This window comes from Cervus canadensis, chromosome 2 (assembly GCF_019320065.1).
Source record: "Cervus canadensis isolate Bull #8, Minnesota chromosome 2, ASM1932006v1, whole genome shotgun sequence".
Lineage (NCBI taxonomy): Eukaryota > Metazoa > Chordata > Mammalia > Artiodactyla > Cervidae > Cervus > Cervus canadensis.
The window spans coordinates 53,813,254-53,836,850 of record NC_057387.1 but is presented as its reverse complement, the minus strand read 5'-3'; the positions used below and the strand labels follow the sequence as shown (position 1 = coordinate 53,836,850).

The 23,597-nt window shown below is 36.5% G+C and overlaps 2 protein-coding genes and 1 long non-coding RNA gene across 8 annotated transcripts in view; 2 read left to right on the top strand and 1 right to left on the bottom strand.

Moving 5' to 3' along the window:
• Positions 1 to 23,597, top strand: part of HS2ST1 (heparan sulfate 2-O-sulfotransferase 1) — a 203,882-nt gene that overhangs the window by 168,828 nt on the left and 11,457 nt on the right. The gene's annotated exons all lie outside the window — the stretch shown is intronic.
• LOC122436729 (heparan sulfate 2-O-sulfotransferase 1-like) lies at positions 256 to 22,929 on the bottom strand. Of its 2 annotated transcripts, none has more exons than XM_043460760.1 (5): positions 22,822 to 22,929; positions 13,395 to 13,533; positions 5,231 to 5,328; positions 2,683 to 2,840; positions 256 to 1,750 (listed from the first exon to the last, which is right to left on the bottom strand). In XM_043460760.1, the coding sequence occupies exons 1-5, from the start codon at positions 22,869 to 22,871 to the stop codon at positions 1,521 to 1,523; spliced, it is 675 nt and encodes a 224-aa protein (XP_043316695.1). In that variant the 5' UTR covers positions 22,872 to 22,929; the 3' UTR covers positions 256 to 1,520. The 2 variants fall into 2 exon arrangements, with proteins under 2 accessions (XP_043316695.1, XP_043316697.1); XM_043460762.1 differs by having other exon boundaries at positions 256 to 1,747.
• On the top strand, positions 4,926 to 6,643 carry LOC122436734. Its single transcript, XR_006268093.1, has 3 exons — positions 4,926 to 5,067; positions 5,234 to 5,397; positions 6,538 to 6,643. It is a non-coding gene; the product is annotated as an uncharacterized LOC122436734 (long non-coding RNA).

The window sequence follows — 23,597 nt, the reverse complement described above, 5'->3', positions numbered from 1 at the left end:
TAACGCTTGAGTAAGAAGTCAGATCCTAAAGGAAATACTAAAGGAATCCCTCAATCAATCCTAAAGGAATCCTAAAGGAATTAGTCAATCCTAAAGGAAATCAGTCCTGGATATTCACTGGAAGGACTGATGCTGAAGCTCCAATACTTTGACCGCCTGATGCGAAGAACTGACTCATTGGAAAAGACCCTGATGCTGGAAAAGACTGAAGGCAGGAGGAGAAGGGGACGACGGAGGATGAGATGGTTGGATGGCATCACTGACTCAATGGTCATGAGTTTTAGCAAGCTCCGGGAGTTGGTGATGGACAGGGAAGCCTGGCATGCTGCAGTCCATGGGGTTGCAGAGTCGGATAAGACTGAGCAACTGAACTGAAAAAGTCAGACGGAACTCAGAATTAAAGACTTGGAATCTGAACTCTCCAAGATGAAAACCTTTTAAGAAGTTTCTAATAAAAAGCAGAATTGGGAAAATATAAACAACTCTACCTAGAAGAACGAAAAGTTAGAAAGTCATTGGCAAACAAACTAGACAAAACTAATAAAAGGCAGGCAGAGGTCAGAATAAAACTAGAGAACTAGAAGAAGCTGCTGCTGAATTTGAATCTGGATCCCATAGAGTGTCTCCCCTGGGATCCACAGATGAGTCAAATCTATATCAGGACCTACTTTTGAAAACATCACAAGAACATGTGTAGATTTTGAAGAGAAAATATAAGTCAAAATTTCCCTATTGAACTGTTTATATTTCATTTTAGTTTTCTCCCATTAAACATGATGAGAAAATCTTTCTTAAAGGAAAATATTTTTGTGGGGAAAAAAAAAACTTTAGGCAATGTCAACATTCTCTGAAGTTTTTCCCCAATCTTAGATACTGGGGGAGACAGGAATAAGAAATACTGCTTTGATTCTTTATACAGTATTAATAATGATTTAAACTGGTTTTTAACACCAATAATCAACTTTTAAAATAAAATTAAAATGACCTACATAAATATGGGCAATTCCAACTACAGCAGAAACATTTTTAGCAACCGTGATCAAACATTCGAAAACAAGGCACACACTGCCAAACAGTTAATAACACTAGACAGTAGAGGAGTACAACCCAAACCTCAGGCGAAGAAGCAGATGGAGTCATCTTCATTGATGGTTAGTTGAAAAAAATGCTTTATCAAAAACAGAGTATCAGAACTTTTCTGTAACTGCTTTTAGCCTTCAATTAGACCTGCTAGGTATTTATTTTAGGTGATGGGTAGGTTTTGTCCAGGCAGGAGGTTATAACTCCCACCAAAATTTAACCAGAAAAAAATAGGCTGAAACTTAAACTTCCTGGACCACTGACGTATCAGCCAGAATCTACTTCCTTGACGTCACTGTCTGTATCCTAACGCAAAGTGTCTTATATATCCATCAACAATCCAAGCTGTGGAGCTGAGAACTAAAGTAAAGACAAGGTCGAAAAAAAAAAAAGACAAGGTCGAAGTTGTAGTTCAAGAATCTAACTGCCACGCCTTGTACTCAGTTCGATTTAGGGTAAATTTTTTCATAGAAAAAGTTCTGTGCGAGGATGTAGAGGTCTCCATCCTTTTCTCGTACAGCGTGGGCTCTGATGAACTGGAACTGCTCTAGTGCAAACTCATAGAACTCGTTCTCCATCTTCCAAATGTCAGACTGCTGTAGCTTTGCAATGGTTTGTTTAGTAGGGAGTTTCTTCTCTGTGGTTTTCCTAAGATGAGATTTCTTTCCTACTTACAAAGGCAAAAGAGAAAAGGTAAATAAATTCTGAGAACACACACAAATATCAATGCCTGTTTATTTGAAGAGATGACAAGTGGAAAGCAGGTAACATAACTGTTTTGTCTTAAAATCTTTCAGGCAAAAACAGTGTCCTAATCTGATTTGCTCCTTCATAAGACAAATCTTTATCCCCATTAAAGATTTAATGAGATGTCAAATAATAAAAGAATTGCCACTTGGTAAAGCGTAGATGGTCACTGTACATTTTATACTCTCCAATGCTTGGTGTTCTGACTAGTTTGTTTTTAAAGATATAAAATATCTATTTTTCAAACTTTGGACTGATCTCTCATAACCTCTATTCTGTATTCCTATGTATTAAAAGCTAGGGCATATGCATACTCTAGGGGAAAAAAAAGAGTCCCTCTGATTGTACATTACCAAAGAACAGGGGGGAAAAAAATCAGGATTGGCCTGGACCAGCACAGTCACCTTCAGATTTTTAATACTGTCAAGGCCACTGAAACATACTTTTAGGAGCATTATAACAGACAAGAGCACAGAATCATTACCAGCATGATTCAGTCTCCCAATCCTACCCCCACCTAAAATGGCACCAGCCATGTTGAAAGGGGGGAATGCATGGCCAGCATTACTGAGTATCACACAATTTCTAAGGCTGGCACTAGAGTCTGTATCTTTCCACTATACCCACAATGCCTTTTAATTATCATCTCATGCATGTTTATTCATTCAAAAGATATTTAGTGAACACCATCTGTGTGCCATGTATTGTTCTGTATTGAAAATGGTGAGGAGAAATGGACAATATACCTGCCTTTCTGGAGTTTTACTCAACAGACTTCATATCATACATATTTTGCAAGTGGCAAAGTTAAAGTCAGCTTAAAAAAAACAAAAACAAAAACCATCCTTTATATACCTGTACGATAGAGTTCTGTAGCACCCCTGAAGAACCGGGGTAAAGCTGCCTCCAGTAACATGATAAAATCTTCAAGCTCTTCAGTTACTCCCACCAGAAAGTATTCATTAATTAGGTTATACTTGGCTTGATCCATAGCCCACCTGCTTCCCACATTCCTAAAACCAAAGAAAAAGAATAAAAAACCTGGTTGTAAAATCTGCTAAGTATTTTTGATGACTTTGACACTGTATATTATGGAAAAAACAGATAAACATGTGTTCATTCAAAGCCTTAATGCCCTTTTATTAATGTCCTTCGGGAGGCACACCTGTTCTTAATTTCCTTTGCCTCTGTCTCCAATTTCTGCTGAACCACACAGGGCTAATTCAAATTTTACCAGGCGACACAGCAGGAACAGTTAAAAAATATGTATATTTATGTATCCTCCTATCTGATTTAGGTATGAGGACATCTAATTTTTGTTTACAGTTGACACTTGAACAACATGGGTTTGACCTACACAGGTCCGCTTATATGCAAGAATCTTTCAATAGTAGATACTATTAATACTACATGAACCATGGTTGGTTGAATTTGCAGATCCAAGGAATCATGAATACAAAAGGCCAGCTATAAGTTATACTGGAATTAACCCCTGCCTTGCTCAAGGGTCAACTGTACTCTAAACTTCATTCATTTTAAGAGCTCTCTAGGAAGGTCTAAGCAATTTTGTATAGTGGTTATCTTCATTTAATTTATGAATTTAGTTTTTTTTAAGGAATGGCTCTGCTACAGATCTTTTAATTTTTTCATTGTCAGCTAATGACTGTTAATAGAGATTTGGCCCTAGATAAAAACTATGCCTTTGGATTCTTTTCAGCATTGACATTTCCTAGTCCCAATTCCAAGCTCTGCCTTTAAGCAGTGTGATATTAGGCGAGTATCTTTCACCCTTCTAAACTTGTTTTCTCAGCCAGTAAAATGCTGGGGTGGGGACTTCTTCGGTGATCTAGTGGATAAGACTCCACATTTCCACTGCAGGGGGCACAGATTTGATCCCTGGTTGGGCAATTAAGATTCCCCAAGCCACAGGGTACAGCCAGGAGAAAAACCAACAAAAAAATACTAACACTTGTGAATTCCCTGGAGGTCCAGCTAGGACTCTGTTCTTTCTCTGCCAAGGGCAAAGGTTTAATCCCTGGTTGCGGAACTAAGATTCCACGCTGCATGGCCAAGGGTCGGTGGCTGGTTGGGGAAGTAAACAAGTTGATTTCTAAGGTCCCTAAAGAAGTTCAGTTAAAATCTCAGTAACACCCAACAGAAAAATATATTATTGTTCTAAGGTGGGGGTGGCAAGCTTTTCCTATGAAGAGCCAGAGAGTAAAGCCCAAGATGGGCTTTACAGGTCATATGGTCTTGGTCACAATTACCTAATTCTGCTTCTGCAATGTGAAAACTGCTATAAATAATAAACAAATAGATACGGTTGTCTTTTAATAAAACTATTTATAAAAACAGGTATTGGGCCAAATTTGGTGTCCAGGTTGTAATTTACTGATTCCTGTTGTAAGGAAATGATTAAAAATTGAGAAGACATTCTTTCGAAGTGTCCAAGTCTTCTTATGTTATTATAGTTGATCTTTGAACAAGAGGGTTTATGGGTGCCAACCAGACTCAATCCCCCACTCCCCAGTTGAAAATCTTCTTATAACTTACAGTCAGCCCTCTATATCCCATTTTATATTCGAGGATTCAGTAGTGCATGACTACAGATCATGCACTACTGTAATACATATTAAAGTAAAAAATCTGTTTAAGCGGGCCCTCAAAGTTCAAACTTGTGATTTCAAAGGGTCAACTATATTAACGTGCTGATATAATCTACTGAGTAAGACCTTAAGGTTCACAGTGACCTAACATTACATTTCAGATGATGATGGAAAAAACAGAAGGCATTCCTTGCATCTCTCATGGTTTTAAGGAAGACACTAACTGCATGTGTTTCTTGTTTTTTTCCCCTACTTTTCCTTTTAAAATGATTGACTAGAACAAATAAATACATACCATTATTTTTATAAACTGAAAACTCAGCACATCCTGAAGAAATAAATTCTATTAAAGATAAAATATCTTTATTTTACCTTGGCTTCTCTCAAAGTCAAATCAGTTTAACAGTAAAACCAGGTGAATAATTTACCCACTAAGCCTCTTCTTGATCTAAAATGGGTGGCTAAAACAACAAGCTTAGGAGAAAACGAGGTTTATGAAAGGACTCCTGACTTCTAATTAAGAACACTGCTAGAATATAGCAGTACACATAATACTAAAAATCTTTAAAAACCAGCATCTGAGAAATCATGGCAAGCATCTTATACATGAAGAATCTTTTTAAGGCACTTCAAGGTAACTAAAAAACTAGGTATTACTTAATTACATGTTATTTTTGGTCTGGTCTTTCATGAACTTCCTTACACTAAGCCCTTGACTAATGCATCCACCTTTGTGAAATAGAGATTATGGAGAAAAATAAGTAGATTATTGATTAACGCTAACTTTATCTCCCTACCAGCATTCCGAGCTGTGACCACAGAAGAAGGGGATTTGAAGCCAGAGCTTCTCTGGAGCACAGTCTGAGCCTCCCTCGGCTACACATTCATCAAAGGTCTGGAAAAAATACAGAGCAGAACATGTGAGCCATAAACCTGAGCTTCACCTATCAATTATCTTAATGTGGTGAGTTATTAAATCGATGGCAGCAGAGTTGGATAAGATAGTGACTTAAAGTGATAGGTTACAAAAATATACTTGAGACACTGAGCAAAGTTAAATGTGGGCTTTTCTCATATTTTTGTTTCACACCAATGTTTATGAGAATTCTTCTACCATAAGAATGGAACATCCCCAGATAATAATTTGTCCTTGAAATTAAGTACTGGTTTATGTCAAATCTGTGTATTTATATTTTCTATCCCCTTACCAAAGTAAATTAAATAAGACTCAAGATACTCTTCAGGAAATAATTATTTGAAAATAATATAAAGTAGAACTACACTTAAGTCCTTCTCTCTTTTCTCAGTAAAACGAACAAGAACATCATTGTACAAGCAAAAGTGACCCCAGATACTTAACGACTGATATGGCCCCCTCTCCAAATGCATCTGATTAAATTAATTAAAGGGCTTCCCAAAATGCAAAAGATGCGGGTTTGATCTCTGGGTCAGGAAGATCCTTTGGGGTAGGAAATGGCAACCCACTCCAGTATTCTTGCCTGGAAAAATCCCATGGACAGAGGAGCTTGGTGGGCTACAGTCCAGGTGGTTGCAAAGAGCTGGACATGACTGAGCGATTGAGCACACATACAAATTAATGAAAAGGGAAAGAGACTCACAGGTTATGGGTCTAAAATTAAATCAGCTTCACTTTCTTGAGAACTTACTACTATCTGTCACAGGCATTTTTACAGAAGGCTTTATCTATCTGAAATGATATTAAAATGCCAGAGAACAAACTTAGGAGCTCAGGCTGTTGCAGTAGTCATCTATAAATACCACCTGTTAATTCTGAAAAGAGAGAGTATGAAAGAGTAGAAAGAGAATGCATCCAGAGTCCAGACTTCTGAGTTTCTAGAACCAGGTGTGACCTTATCTTGAGTAAGTCATTATGGCCTCTAAACCTCACTTTCTAATACAATTCATATAAAATTAGGTAAATTCAAAGGTCCCTTTCAACCAAAACTCTATTGAGAATAGGACCCCAAATCCTTAGATAAGACTATGAATAGAGGAATAGTGGGATAATTATCTTTATTCTGGCAACATTTAAGAGGCAACAGCAAACTGCAGTCCACAAATGATTTGTCCATTTCTTTTACAGACAGCCTTCACCATGATATAGGAAAGTTTTATGACTTGGGCTTGAATCTTGAACCAGAAAACTTAAGTTTTGTGTTAGTCTCTTCATCTAAAAACCAAGGACATAGTCTTATTTTGAGGAAGAAATAAAATGATGAATGTAAAACAATCTACCACAAAGACTGGCTGGCTCATTTTTTTTTTTTTTTAATTTATTTATTTTATTATTATTTTTTTTTTCCAGTGGGTTTTGTCATACATTGATATGAATCAGCCATGGATTTACATGTATTCCCAATCCCGATCCCCCCTCCCACCTCCCTCTCCACCCGATTCCTCTGGGTCTTCCCAGTGCACCAGGCCCGAGCACTTGTCTCATGCATCCCACCTGGGCTGGTGATCTGTTTCACCATAGATAGTATACATGCTGTTCTTTTGAAATATCCCACCCTCACATTTCTCCCACAAAGTTCAAAAGTCTGTTCTGTATTTCTGTGTCTCTTTTTCTGTTTTGCATATAGGGTTATCGTTATCACCTTTCTAAATTCCATATATATGTGTTAGTATGCTGTAATGTTCTTTATCTTTCTGGCTTACTTCACTCTGTATAATGGGCTCCAGCTTCATCCATCTCATTAGGACTGGTTCAAATGAATTCTTTTTAATGGCTGAGTAATATTCCATGGTGTATATGTACCACAGCTTCCTTATCCATTCATCTGCTGATGGGCATCTAGGTTGCTTCCATGTCCTGGCTATTATAAACAGTGCTGCGATGAACATTGGGGTGCACGTGTCTCTTTCAGATCTGGTTTCCTCAGTGTGTATGCCCAGAAGTGGGATTGCTGGGTCATATGGCAGTTCTACTTCCAGTTTTTTAAGAAATCTCCACACTGTTTTCCATAGCGGCTGTACTAGTTTGCATTCCCACCAACAGTGTAAGAGGGTTCCCTTTTCTCCACACCCTCTCCAGCATTTATTGCTTGTAGACTTTTGGATAGCAGCCATCCTGACTGGCGTGTAATGGTACCTCATTGTGGTTTTGATTTGCATTTCTCTAATAATGAGTGATGTTGAGCATCTTTTCATGTGTTTGTTAGCCATCTGTATGTCTTCTTTGGAGAAATGTCTGTTTAGTTCTTTGGCCCATTTTTTGATTGGGTCATTTATTTTTCTGGAATTGAGCTGCAGGAGTTGCTTGTATATTTTTGAGATTAATCCTTTGTCCGTTTCTTCATTTGCTATTATTTTCTCCCAATCTGAGGTTATAACCATTAAATAAATGGGATGTATCCATGTCTGTCTCTCTCTCTCCCCACCTGTCCTCCCTAACAGTCAAATACAAAGTTTTATTGGTTCTTATTTTCTTTGACCTCCATAGCATTTGTCTATTTCTTTGAACACTGCCCTTTTGGGCTTTTTGTTGCTTCTCTGTACCTTTCTGAACATACTATCATTATCTTCTTTTAAGGCATGTTTTGGTCCTTCTACCAAGTATGGAAATTCAGATGTCTTTTCTTACCTACACCTTTCCTTAGCTTATTCACACTTCCTTGTAATAATTTATGATTTCCAGGCAGAAGCTTTCCAAATCTGTACCCCTAGATGAATCACTTCTTACGTATCTTCTGATACCTAGTGTGCCTTTTCATTGAGTTTCCAGTATTACCACATATTTTGTATTTCTGGCAATACAACAATACTGCCCCTTGTAATTCAGACTCAAGATCTCAGAACATTTCTTAATTTTTTCTCTCCTTCACTTAACTTCCTCGAGGTAATGTCTTTCCATCTTTTTTTTTTTTTCAATCTTACTTTCATCAGGATCTCATAATGTCATTTCTCCATCCTTACAATCGCTTTCTAATCAGGTTCTGTTTCCTCTCTTCCTTCAATCTGTTCTTAGACCACCAGATAGTCTAAGTAGTCACTTCTACATCCTCTACTCAGAAAACGTAAACAGCTTCTAATATATTGAAAGAAAGAAGACACAAACTCTTTATCCTGGCTTTAAAGAATGCTTCATACTCTGACTTCAATGTGCTAGTCTTATCTCTATGTATAACTTCTTTACCAGATTAACCTGTTCTATAGTTTCTCAAGCAAGTCATATGTTCCTGCAGATCTATATATTTTTGCTAAATACATTTTCTTCCTCTGAAAGTGCTTTCCTCTGCTAATTAACAGACAAGACACTATCTTTCCAATGACTACTCTGGCCTCAGGTCACTCATTCTTTTAAACTCATAAATTAATTATATATACTGCCCTGTAATAGTCAACTCTTAGGATCAGGTATGTATATCTATATAGACATCTTTATCTAAAGAACTTGCTTCATGTACTTTGAAAAAATATATATATTATGTTCACTCCTCCAAACTACAGAAAAACTTCTTGGAGGGATCATGCAGTACAGATTTGTGTCCTCCATAGCATACAATATATTGTTATATCAGTTGTTTGCACAATCAATATTTGTAAATGGCTGGGGAAGACTGCACTTCGGAGATTCTGCATGAGTATTAAAGGCACAATTCTGGTTGAGATGAAGGCAGGGGCAGTAACATTTTTTCATGAAGCATTTTTACAGTTCCTTAAAGTTCTCCAAAATTATCTTAGGATTCCCTTCCCTGCCCAACACACCACACGCCCCCACATCACTCTATTTTTTAAAATGAAAACATCTCAGTTTATACTTAAGACTCAACCCCATTCCCATGGCCATTATATTATTTCTGAAATTTACCAGATGGTCTATTTAGATTTGCTGGTCTAAGTCACTTTCTAAAAAGTGGTTTTATTATCCTTTATGCCAACTTGTAGCTCATAAAAACAAAACCTATGTATCTTCTCTACCATCTTCCAGGTTCCAATAAACCAAGTGATGATATATCAGAAGGTTTCTGATTCCAAGCCTATTCAATTTCAATTTTAAACGAATCCCAGATCATAGTATAGTTCCCTGAAACTCAGAAGAGGTGCTCTGCTTCATTATACCTCTGCCTGAATAGAGTCTCAGATAGAAAAGAAATGAATTACTAAGGTGATTGTGGGTGAACTCACAAACTGTACCACCATTTTGTGTGTGTAAAATTCAAAGACATTAGAAAGATTTTGTTTAAATGTAAGAAATTAGGGTATTAAAAGAGGTTGCGGTATTAAAAGTTTCCAGAGAGTCACTATATAGACAAATTTGGGAATTAAAATATCCACTATTGGAATCAAAACTGATTAATGAGTAAGCATGTGGGATGGCTATTTTAACCCAAGTTCTCAAGTTAGCCAACTCCTACTTCCTGTGTTCTAAACTGCTGAAAGTATTTGTTTTTCAAACAAAGCAAACGTGCTGATAATCTTCAAGTTCACTTTTGGCCAGTAGCTTAAAATCTGCTAAAAAGTTTCCCTAGTGGCTCAGATGGTAAAGCATCTGCCTACAATGTGGGAGACCCAGGTTCAATCCCTGGGTCAGGAAGATCTCCTGGAGAAGGCAATGGCATCCCACTCCAGTATTCTTGCCTGGAAAATCCTATGGATGGAGAAGCCTAGTAGGCTACAGTCCATGGGGTCACAAAGAGTCGGACACGACTGAGCAACTGCACTTCACTTCACTTTAAAATCTGCTAGCCTACTCTGGGAGGCAGATTTACCACCAACATCCACTCTTCCCTTCTTTCAATCCCAACGTTTAGCTTCTCCTGCAGTTAGGTGTGGCCATATGACTAAGTTCTGCCAGTCAGCTGGGGGCAGAAGTAATGTGAGCAAGTTCTGGGTCACTTAGTTAAAAGGAAACTGGTGGGCCTCTACTTTCTTCCTTCCCACGAGCTAGAAGGCACATGCTGTGGTGACCCAAAGCCCCTGGAGGGCAGGAGTGTAACAATATGGCAGGAACCTCACTCCCTGAATGACAGTGCAGAGCAAAGCTGCTCTAAGATCCTGGGCCCCTCCCCTTTAGGCTTTTATGTATGACAGGAAAAAAATCTATCCAAACATCTGAATTTGTTTTAAAAGCTTAGCATTTACCCTAATTCACCTCCCACACATTTTATTAGACAATATAAAAGTGGAAAAACAGTGTGGGTTTTGCCTCCTTTATAGTTCCTTCTTATTATATGGCAGAGGTGCTTCACTCCTATCAACTTAAAAGAAACAACACAAAGAAGGCCAATAACAAGGAAGATATAAAAAAAAACAACTATAAACAATCAGAAACTGGTGAACATACATGAGTGTGCCAGATCTTAGTGTACAACAGAAGTCCTAGCTCTTTTATCATTTATATTTTTTAAGCCACAACATGTGTGGGATCTTAGTTCCCTAACCAGGTGTTGAACCCACATTCCCTGCATTGGAAGCAGAGTCTTAACCATTGGATTGCAAGGGAAGTCCCTCTGCTATTTCTCTATAAATATGTGATGAAAAAAGTAAACCAAGTGAGAGAAATCAAGTTAACACAACTCAAAACCATCTTTACTATGTAAAACTTGAGTGAACGCACCGAGGTCTTAATCGAGATGAACTACTCCACTGACTCCAACAGTGACACTAGCCCTTGGGTTTCTCTACTCACATCACATCACAGAAGTTGACAGTCACTCAAATGCTGGCCACCAGAATTTTCCCATTGGTTTGCTAACTTCTATTAGCCTTCTCCTAAACATTTGGGCCACATTTCAGAAATGGAATTTTCTATAAATAAATGTTTTACTCTGATAAAACTTCAAGGTCTTAAAATACAAAATAAAAACAAATGAAATAAAAACACTCTAGTCCAGATCTCTTCTTCTCCCACAAAACTCAGTTCAGCATACTAGAGAAACAAAGTTATAATCACCTTTTTCACTTAAACAACTAGATGTATTTAGATTATTAGCTTAAATATTTAATTTCTATAATTGAAGGTCAATAATTAAACAAAATTTGATGCTTGGTAGTGATGGCATTTACATTCAAACCCTTTTCTACAAATGATCTTGCTTCACATTTTCTACAGAAAATTGGAAGCTGAGAGTGAGCTCCCCCTTGATTTCTGCTTAAAAAAAGGCCTTCTGCATCTGTAGGCCCTGCTGCTCTCATATTTAAAATGTAAAATGGAGAAATAACAGCAACTATCCCATAAAATTATTGTATGGACCACCTGAAATGATATATGGCATGTGGCTTAAAAAAGAGCTTGAAACACAATAAGCACTCAATAGATGTGAGCTGTTATTGTTGGCTATAGTAAGTAGTATTATTACCTAATTCCCCAAATGAAATAGGATAGCAACCACAAAGCCATGGTATCCAGGGCTGACATGACAAACGGTGGATGCAGGAACCTACGTGACTGTGAATCTTCTCCTTACCAACATTAACACTCCTTCAGTTGAAGGAGGGAGATGGATACTGACAATTACTGAGTAAGAGTTAGTGTAAATGATAGGGCTAAAATTAAAAAAAGAAAGGAAGCAGTTGCCACTGAAGTGAATTTAGAAATCACTGCTGATAAATTTTAAAGTATTAGGTCACAAAAGAGTTATATTACTAGAGTTTACAAAATTTTGCAGACTTTCCATAGTAACATAAGTATATATTTTTCTAGAAGATTAAATAAAACTAAGAGATTTTTTTTCAGTGTCCACTGGGGAAAAAAGGGTACTGTTTGGATCAGTACCTTCTGCCTAAAGCTTTGAGACCAAGGAAAGAAATAGCAAATTCTAAAAAATGAAAAGGTAAATCTAAAACAAAAAAATTCCACTGCCTTCTCATGCAACAGAGGGCACCGCTAACTTAGGAAAACATTAATTGTTGGATGTTAATTACTATAATACATCAAGTATCCAGCATCACTGCTATGCAACACTAGGTTTAAAAGGTGCAGAATTCTCTCACTGAGCCACCTGCTAAGTGTTTACAGACGACCTAAGCACCATAGTAGATGTGGTGTCAACAAAGGTGAATGAAGTATAATCCCTGCTTCCGGAAGTTCACAGCATTCTGGAGAAGACATATATGTAAACAAATAATTCAAGTACCACAAAATAAATATTTAAAAAAATAGTGACACGAATGGGGTGCTCTGGGAGTGCTGAAAAGGACATGGCTCTCTGCCAGAAAAGACTCTATGAAAGAGGTAACACTTGAGCTGGATCTTAAAAGTGGACAAAGAGTTTTCCAGAGTGAAGGAGAGACATTCTAAACACAGGGAACAAAACGTGTGCAAAAAGTACGAAGGGATTAATACATTTGGAGCAATGTGACATTTTAGGAGGCTGAGGCACTGGGCGCTTGAGGGGAGAAAATGAGGCAGGAGAGGGTGGTTGCAGGCTGGTCCCAACAAAGGTGTTCCACCAAAAGAGTGACAGAGTTTGGTTTCTTAGGAAAGCAAGTCTGGGGCTGCTCTGGAGGATTCACTTCAATAGAAGACAACTCAAATCTGAACCTGCTAAGTAAGAACTCTGTTGAGCTATTATTTTCATCTTGCCTGAAAAAAATAGCGGTTTTAACCAAACAGTGTCCCCAAACAGATGAACACAAATCAGTGTCAACTCCCTTCATCAAGATTTAGAGAATCAAAGTATATATCAAATATGTCATACTCATGAACAGCTATAGTGAGCTCATAGAAAACTGTTAACAGGACTATAATAAAACAAATATTCAGCCCTGGAACAAAAGTAAAATACTTTCTAAAAGGACAAAATATACATTCCAAAATATCAACTACAAAATAGTTTTATTTTTGCTTCTTCATACTTTTTTTGGTTCTTTAGAAATGTTCCACAATAAGCAAGTAATATATTTATAATCAGTAATAAATTTTAAAAGCATTCACTCTTCATTGCATGCAATTCATAAACAATTACCTTTATAAAAATTTTGAAGCTAAAATACTACCTTTTTGTCTCCTTGTTTTCGTCTTCTTAATCCTGGTCTATAATCATCTCCAAATCTCAGAAAGTAATAGTAAGAAACTAGCCTCTCAATAGGATCCCTTATGACATTAATGTAAATAGGCTTTTTCTTCACTCCAAATCTGAAATAGAATAAAATTTAAATGGTGAAATCAACACTTTCATTCTGTTTGTGATATCCTGAAATTGTAAGTTTGAGGTATTAATTCTGTATGGAAAAAATATGAATTAATTTAAGTAGAGCACATGGAGATTGGGAAATATTTCATGATTATTTACATTACAATAAAGTAATATTAAAATTACAACTGAAGATACAGGAGAGAGGGGAAAATTGAATGACAAATAATCTTAAATTTTACTAGCAAGAATTACATAAAACATTTCAGTTTTATATAGCAATGAGTTCTCATTTCTGGACCACCAAACTAAGTAACTATATTTATGGACACAGCAGAAGTTCATACAAGTGTGACCATTTGAGCTTACCCTCTGTGGTGCTAATTTTAAAAACTAGATAGAAATGAAAGACATTAAGTCTTTAGCATTATTCATTGCTTAGGGAATGAAGAGAGTTGAAGGAACACAGAAGGTGTTTACTTTAGTAATCCTTGTAGACCCTAGAATTGTCTAGCTGGTTCCTGTTCTCATATCCTCACTTATCTCAGCCTTGAACTTTAGTGTTACCCCAACTCTCCACTTTCCTTTATTCTTCATTTAACACAATTACCAAGTTCTTCTGATTTTTTCTTTTGTAGGTTTTCCACAGATTTGATCTGTCTTCATCACTTCTTTTCCTGTCATAACTGCCCTCTTCGCAGGCCTCTTGCTTAGAGTACTGTGATAATTGGTGGCTTTGTAATAATAATAGTTTTCTTGCATCCAATCTCTCTCCCTTTCAATTTACCTTCATGCCAATTCTCAACTGATATTTCCTAAAACACCATTGATTAGATCATTCTCCTTAGGAACCTGAGATACCACTGTTTATGTTGACATCAAACCCAAACTCCTTTGCTTGGTTGTTAATATCTGCTTGCCTTATGTCTTGGGTCCCGCCTTATTGATCTAATTTTATTTTCAACTCTCCACAAATAAGAAATCATCTATCGGTTATAATTAGGTCCACCTCTTCTACCTCCCACCAATATATCATACTTACTCCCAGTTCTCAATACATGCCTTTGCTCATTGTCTTCCTTAACTAGAATGCCATTCACATTTCCCTATTCTTTTTATTAATTCAATCATTCAAAAAAATGCTTTTTTGTGTATCTAATACATGCCAGGAACTATTTTAATATTAGGAAAACAATAATGGGGGAAAAAAAAGACAATATTCCCTATCTTGCCAAAGTTAACATTCTACTTGGGAGAGACAGAATGTAAACTAATAAATAAGTAAATATCTTAATGGTAAAAATACTAAGGAGAGAAATGATGCAGTGAAAGAGAACAGGGAGAAGGAGGGACAGTAAAATTTAAACTAGGGTTTTCCAGGGAGGCAGCACTATTATTACATTTTTTTTTATATTTGGCTTCCCTCATAGCTAAGTCAGTAAGAATCTGCCTGCAATGCAGGAGACCCAGGTTCGATCCTGGTTCAATCCCTGGGCAGGAAGATCCTTTGGAGAAGGAAATGGCAACCCTCTCCAGTATTCTTGCCTGGAGAATCCCATGGACAGAGGAGCATGGCAGGCTGCAGTCCATGGGGTTGCAAGAGTTGGACAAGACTAAACCACCACAGCACTATTATTATGTGATGAGAAGAGAGCCCCGTCAATATCTGGGAGAAAGTGCTCCAGGAAGATAAGACTTCAAGCAGGAAGGCCCTAAAACAGCTAAGTGCTGGGCATTTTTGAGAATCAACAAGGGGGTCAAAATGGCTGAGGCAGCATCACGAAGGGGTAATGACAGAGCATGAGAGAGGAGAGAACTGGGGGTGATGGTGGGGGAAGTGCAGATCACATGGGCTTTGTAGGGCACTATAAGCATCAGAAGGGAGCCTGAGTCAGCAGAGAAGTGTCACGATATGGAATCTAACATACAGCATTGTGATTGTAATCAACAGTGTGTGTGTGCGTGCCCAGTCACTCAGTCATGGCCAGCTCTTTGGGACTCCATGGACTTATAACTTAAATTTCCCTTCTTACTAAAATTTAAAGGCACCCAAAAAGCACATAGCTAACCTAATCAGTTTCACATTTCCCACTTACTTTTGCCTGTTACAATAAATGTCTTACACACACACACAGACATTCTATAAATATTTTATACTAAATTCTTACGCAAATAAGTAGTGAAGAGAGACCACAGAAGAAAAAAAGCAAGATGCCTAGATAGAACTTGCTTCTCTCAGCCTTTGAATAATTGAAAAGTAACTGAACAGGACATTTCTAATTTACAAACAGGTTGTGTTCTGTGAGAAATGCTTTGTGTGTAAAAAGGGGTCAACTCTGTTGAATTCCAGTCCTTTATCTCACTATTAAGCCATTTGTCTAAGTCATTAAAATCTTTTGTACATATGGAAATACCGAAAACTACAGAGAACTTTAGAGCCTCTTGATGAAAGTGAAAGAGGAGAGTGAAAAGCTTAGCTTAAAACTCAGCATTCAAAAAACGAAGATTATGGCATCCGGTCCCATCACTTCATGCAAATAGATGGGGAAACAATGGAAATAGTGACAGACTTTATTTTCTTGGGCTCCAAAATCACTGCAGATGGTGACTGCAGCCATGAAATTAAAAGCTGCTTGCTCCTTGGAAGAAAAGCTATGACCAACCTAGACAGCATATAAAAAGCAGAGACATTACTTTGCCAACAAAGGTCCGTCTAGTCAAAGTTAACAGTTTTTCCAGTAGTCATGTATGGATGTGAGAGTTGGACTATAAAGAAAACTGAGCATCGAAGAATTGATGCTTTTGAACTGTGGTGCTGGAGAAGACTCTTGAGAGGCCCTTGGACTGCAAGGAGATCAAACCAGTCAATCCTAAAGGAAATCAGTCTCAAATATTCACTGGAAGGACAGATGCTAAAGCTGAAACTCCAATACTTTGGCCACTGGATGTGAAGAACTGACTCATTTGAAAAGACCCTGATGCTGGGAAAGATTGAAGGCGGGAAGAAAAGGGGATAACAGAGGATGAGATGCCATCCAACTTGATGGATGGATGGCATCACTGACTTGATGGACATGAGTTTGAGCAAGCTCTGGGAGTTGGCGATGGACAGGGAAGCCTGGCACGCTGCAGTCCATGGGGCTGCAAAGAGCTGGACATGACTGAGTGACTGAACTGGACTGATCAGAGTACTTTTTGGTAAAATATTATTCTATTAAATTTGTGAGTTGGTTGATCAGAGCTTGGGGTGTATTTTTTCAATGAGCAACTCATAAACCTATAAAATCAACAACAATGCAGTAAAGTTTTTCTCACAATTTCTAGAAGAGGAAACAGTATTGTTGCAAATATTATGGCATTGTCAAATTAGGTATCAGAGTAGAAGCTCCGTAAGGACAGAAGACTTTCTTTCTGGTTCATAGCTTTATCATTAATGTTTAGCATGATGTCAGACAGGTGTTGGATATTAGAATTAGGTTGAATGAACTGTTGTGAATTGGCTACTTACAAAGGCCTTTCTGTGGAACAGTGTACTCACTAGTGAGAAGAGGGTTGGAAGGCATTAGGGATAGATACATACCTGCTACCTTAATTGAGAAAGCCAAGAGTCTTGTAACAGGAAAGGGCAGGACAGTGGGGCAATGACTCCATTCTTAGATTGTGAGAGTCCCTGGGCACCTCCTTTATCATCTCTATTATTAGCCACTGATCCACCTGAACTGTCCCCTTGGGAATTACCTCCTCCCAGACTATCTCCTACCAATGCCTCCTCTTTTCTCCTAGTCCCTGAAATGTGGAACACATGGTGATTCTTACCAAGTAGAAGTGAAAGAGGGATATGGCATTTGACAAAATTCTTCTTGCTATCTGGGAAATGACTTTCTGGGGCATGGCTTTAGGTGGCATTTATCTGTGTGAAACATAATTTTAATGAGATAATCTATGTAAACTTATTCTGAAAATGGATAAGAGTTATTATTTATAAGTCAGAGTATGGGCATGTAGACATGGAAGCAAAGAATTATAACTGAAAATAGGCATGATAAAACAGCACTGGACCATTCAGCTCAACTAGTTAGGAAACAAGCATCCTCTTAAATTTGTACATTTAAACCTCTGGCCAACCAGGAAGTTTTATACCAGTGGAAAAATACGTTCTGTAGTTGTAGACTCAGCTTTAACCCTGGCCAGTCATCTGAGTAATTCCTCAGGAGGGCTCAGATGGAAAAGTAGAAAACTCATCTTCACTCCAGGAAACTAAACTATTATTGACCCATTAGAATGCACTAGGAAGAAAAGAACATATTTCATAAGAATCTGTCATGTTAAATGATGATCAAAAGGGAAAAAATATAATCTGAGCAGCAAGTTGGTAAGAAACCTTATTCTTGCTGTATTAGCATCCATGGTATAACAATAAGGAAGACAAACCAGGCACATTTCTTTACACCCACACTCTATATAGCCTGGACAGATGAATGAACATCAAGAATAGTTAAAAGAAGAAGTGCACACTCAGAACATTTGAAAGGAACGTTGACAACTAGAAGATGGTGAAGCTGAAGGAGGGTTGAAGAGTCTTCATGAAGTTATTACACTGAGATTTCTGCTTCACACTAGATTTAACATTTCAAGTTAAGTAGCAGTCTCACACAAGGGACGCTGAAATACAGTTGATCTGCCGTAAGATGAATTCACAGATGTGGAAACTGTAAATAACAAGGGAGGACTGTACACATTTATTCTGGACCCTCTTTTCCCTAAAGCATTCATAGAAACCTCCAAAATTTGCTATAGTAAATTCCCATTGTCTTGTTTCAAAAATGGTGAATAACCTGTTGGTGTTTATTGGTCCCACAATGATATGAAGATTGGTCCAATCTCCAATGATATGATATTGGTCCCACAATGATAATGATATGAAGAACAAAAGATTTTTAAAATAACTATTTCTTGAAATGTGCATTCATCTATTAAAATGGCACAATTTTTTTAAAATAGGAGGGGTGGTCTAACACTACCAAATGCTAGTGAGGATGTACAGCAAAATAATAAAAGTCACTGGGAAAACCGCTCAGCAGTGTCTTACAATCTAGCAATCTCACTTCTAGGTTTTACACAAGAGAAATGAAGACATGTGTCCACACAAAACCTGTACGCAAATGTTCCGGCAACTTTACTCATAATCACCAAAAGCTGGAAAAAACCCAAGTATCCAGAAACTGGTGGGTGGACAGAAATTGTTCTGCCTCCATCCCTACTCCTCAGTAAGGAACTAACCACATGCACCCAACTGGATGAGCATCAAAAGCAGTACACTAAGAAGCCATTCAAAGAGACTTGGTGACTGAACTAGATCCATGTGGCAAAGAAAAGGGTGATTCAAGATGACTCTAAAGTTTCTTCTTTGGATGCTTTGATAAATAAAAATGGGTAAAATTCTCAAATGACAATACTGGAGGCAAAGACAGAATCTTGAGCAATGCCTGATTTGGAGCTGGAATAAGGAGGGTCAGCACAAACTCAAAAAGGAAGAAGAAAACACCAGTAAGCCATCAGGTAACTGAACAAAATCAGAGTTTTAAGGGACTGGCTAACATGGCTCTGCTTCATACTACACTTGAATACTCACAACCACCCATAGAGTAGTTAATTATCCTTATTCCACAAACGGGAAACTGAACATCTAAAGTCAGGTGTCTGAGACTGCTGAGCTGGGAAGGGACTGAGGGAGATTTAACTGCAGATCTGACTACAGGGTCACAAAGAGTTGGACACAACTGAAGTGACTTGGTGTGGCACGGCTGACCCGAGAGATTCCTTCTCAGCATCTACAGGATCGATGTCACAGAAAGAGCTAGTAATATAAGAGCAATAAAAAGGCAACTCTCATATATTACTTAGAATGATTAAAATAATTTTTAAAATGTTTCTACACTGTTGTGACAGCTTTGCTAAAAGATGTAGAAACTGGTACAAACTTCAACTGGTTCAGCAGAGAAATATAAGGCAAAAGGGACAATCGCACAGAATCTATATATTATAAACTCTTGGCCTAAAATACTAACACTTTATTACCCTCTAGTGAAGCATTTAATTATTTGTTTCTTATCCTGACATACCTGCTTCTTTACTGATTCATCTCAGTTGTGAAAAAGACAACTGAGGGGATACAGTGAAACCAAAATGATGGTGATGACAGCCCATACTCATTTCTTGGGGATGACCAACAAAGGTACATACCTCACATGGGCCTGAATAAAACTGAATGCTGTATTAAAAATTTTTTCCAAATATCTTTCTAAGCCTGAATGATGATGTATGACCCTAGGTAGCTAGATTATTTAAAAAAAAAAAACAAAAAAAACACAAAACAACTCAGCAGCATCTGATCAAAACCAGCATTAGTTTCAGCTGGACATTATTCTTGATAAGGGAAAATATTCTGAAAAAGGCTTTTGAAAAATGTTCAAATATTTTTCTTTGTAAAATATGAAGAAAATCAAAGTGGGAGTAGTAGATACTGCTGATAAATGAGTGATATAAATTTTAAGTGGAGAATAATCTGAATATTTTCACTGTTTGTAATGAACCATAATGAACTGATAATTACAGGAAAAAAAGGGGGCTTCAGTGAACTCACTGAGAATAAGAACTGCAACTTGTTCAACTTTATACTGCCTGTATGTAACCTAGGACATTGTGTCCTAGGTTATGAAAATGTCTTAACCTATACAATTTTCTTTCCACTGAAAAATATCTAAATTCGTAGTTATTTTACATTATTTTAAAATGGTTTGTCCACCAATTAAAAAAAAAACAGTAATTAAACACTAAATAGGAAAATGGAAGGAAGAACTAAGAAATGTGCTTAAAAATATAAGAATAGGGTTAAGACAAACAGGAATGGGATAAGGTTAAGACAAGACAGGACAGGAACGCAACTATAACAAGAAGAGATTTTTGTTCTTATTCTAAAGTTCTAAACAAAACCAGATAAACATAACCAAAATATAGCTTGAGCAGATATGGGTTTACAAATAAAATGTGTGCTTCCTGTGATCAGTCTAAATTAGAAAGCACCTTTCAATTTTTATTTGTCCACCTTACTGCCTAGGTTTCCTGGGTTTGTACTCTTTTTAGTGTTCCTGCTAAGGCAATTGAAAAGCTATGTGATTAAATATTTCTTTCATTGAATTTGACCATTTTTTTCTTGAAGGCAAGTATTTTAATGGACTCCACAAGGTACTATACCAGTCAAGAATACGTTTTAAAGAATAAAGTATTTTAAAAACTGGTAAGGTGATGTTTCTTTCCTCTTTTCCTTACTTGTGGAGAGTATGACAGTCAAACTAAAAATCATTTTAAAAGATACTAGTTATATCTAAAATAGTTTGTGACTATATACATCAAAATACATTTTCTCTAGTTGATTTTTTTAAGGTATTTATTTAAAATCTTGTAAAGGTCTATCAGAATTTTTCACAATACTTTTTGCTTCCAATAAAATGAAACAGATTATGAAAATATTCAAATCCTTAAACGTTCATGTCAGTATTTAATACATGAGATTAATCTTTCCAAGAACTTTGTATTTTTTCAACTATAAGAACCCTAGCATACACCAGAGCTTCATTCTAAGTATAAGACTTTTGCCAAAAGCAAAAGCACTCAATATTATTTTAATAATGAAAACCTCAAGTATGAAACCAAGCTATGTGTGGAAAAAAAATAAATCATTTAGGTGAAAGGGTAACAAACATTCAATTGAAGGATAATGCAGCCCTGAGGGAAAATATACATATGAATGAAGTTTATGAAATTGGTTCAGTGCCTCTGCAAAGAAAAATAATTAGTTTATTTTAAAGCTGCCTATACAATGTTTGCAATATTGCTGTATGAATTATTTATAGAAAAATGTACATCTAACTTTAAAGCTAATATTTTACTGAAAGATCCTGAGTGCTGTGGAAGGAACTAGAAACAAAAATATACTGTTTTTATGTATGTAACATTTGGGAATTCCCTTTAATTACTTGCTTTCCAAAAAAGTTAAGATTTATTATCAATGTGAATCTGTAATATTTCATTCAACTATTTTTCTTTTCAAATTTGAAAAGTTGAAATGATACTGGGACATCAATTTAACTGTTGGATTTTATACAGAATGCTCTTTGAAGTTGTCAAATACAAGGGGATATATTACTCTGAAGTCATGACTGCTAAAGAAATGACTGAGCAAATGCATCTACGATTAAATAATTTAAAAGTAGGGGACTTCCCTGGCAGTCCAGTGGCTATGACTTTGCCTTCCAATGTGGGTTCAATCCCTGATCAGGAAAGTAAGATTCCACATGCCTCACAGCCAAAAAAATAAAACAGATGCAATACTCTAACAAATTCAATAAAGACTTTTAAAATGGCCCACGTAACAAAAAATAATATTTAAAAACATATTTTTAATGTTTTTGAAATTAGTTTTATTAGGGAAAAGATTTGCATTTGAGGTTTTCCAACAATAATATTCTATGTGCTACAAAAAAAAATGTTTAAATAGATTTACCAAACTATACACATTTAAAATATTCCTTTTAATGAGTATTCTGATTAGTACTTAATGTGGCAAAAACTCTAGGGGGAGGGACATAGTGCTCGGATACTGTACGAAGTCCTATACTTTATTAACTTTTCTTGAAAGAGTTACGACAGGAATACCTTGATCCTGTGCCTCCCCCAAAACATGGAAAATGAGAGTTATTTATGTCCAGTTTCAGGCAAATCACTATAAAGAAAAATCACTTTTAAAAAAGTCTTTTTATATCTCAGTTGTAAAGCTAAAACAAGGTAGCCAAAGGGGAAGTGTGTCTTGGCTGACAAGCAGACACTTCAGGTTATCAATAACTGAGTAATGGCTTCTTTGCTTTCTCTGTTCTTAGTCAATGATGTGGTAAGTCATAATTCGACTGGCTTCTAGGTTCAAACTTGGAACTCTCCTAAAATAGTGTCATTTGATTGCACATGAAGCAGAAACATAATGATAAATAACTTTAAAAGGCATTACCTAAATTTATCTACCTTAAATTTCTAACATTAATATGACAATAATCAATTTATGAACACTAGAGGGCAGTAAAACACTAGAAGGTATATTTAAATTACGTATCTAAAGTGGCAAACACAAGCCAGGACTTTTTTAAAAATCAAAATCACAATTATTTAATAACTCTATCCCTTTTTAGGTTGCTAAAGTACAAAACATTCTTTTGTGTATAATTCTGGGTATAACTTACTTTGCAAAATCCAAGTAAGAAATGTGCCCATGATAAAACCCTGGTTTCATCTCTTTCCAGGAAGTTATATTCTTTACAAAGCGCACCTAAAAAAGGAGAACATACTCATTACTTAAGCACAATTTAAGGAAAATGAAATCTGGTGATAGCAAAATGCTTTTCATTTAGGCATTTAAAACTGATCATACTACTTTGACAATTATGGAGCTTGAAATACAGGCTTCAACTAAGAAAAGCATAGTGTGACCTGTAATTACTAATGCATCATAGAGAAGCTACTGTCACCACTCTTAGAAAAGAGTGAGAGGATCTTTAAAACAAAATTGCACAATGCAACCATTTATGATACTGTACAGTGAGTACATTTATATGGTGGGGGGGAGGGTATACAAACACACAAGCTGAAGCAGGTAGCAATTCAATATGGGGATAGCTTATGCAAATCTTTCTTCCTAGAGACTTGTTATTCATAAAAATTCCCATTTATTAATGACTAACAAATAAAACAAATATCAATTAATCCTAAAACCAAATGAGTGAAGAAAAGATGAGTATCAGAAGACTTTAAACCACTAAGAGCAGATATGATATGGTTGAGCAGATATCATTAACTTGTTGATAAAAAAGCTAAAAGGTAAATTTTTAAAAATATCTAAATATTACTATTTTAATCTACTAGAATTAAAAGTATACAAAAGATTAGTTAATACTACAATTTAAGTATAAATATAAAAGTTTCAAGAACTGGTTAATATAGAACTTGATAAACCAGCTAC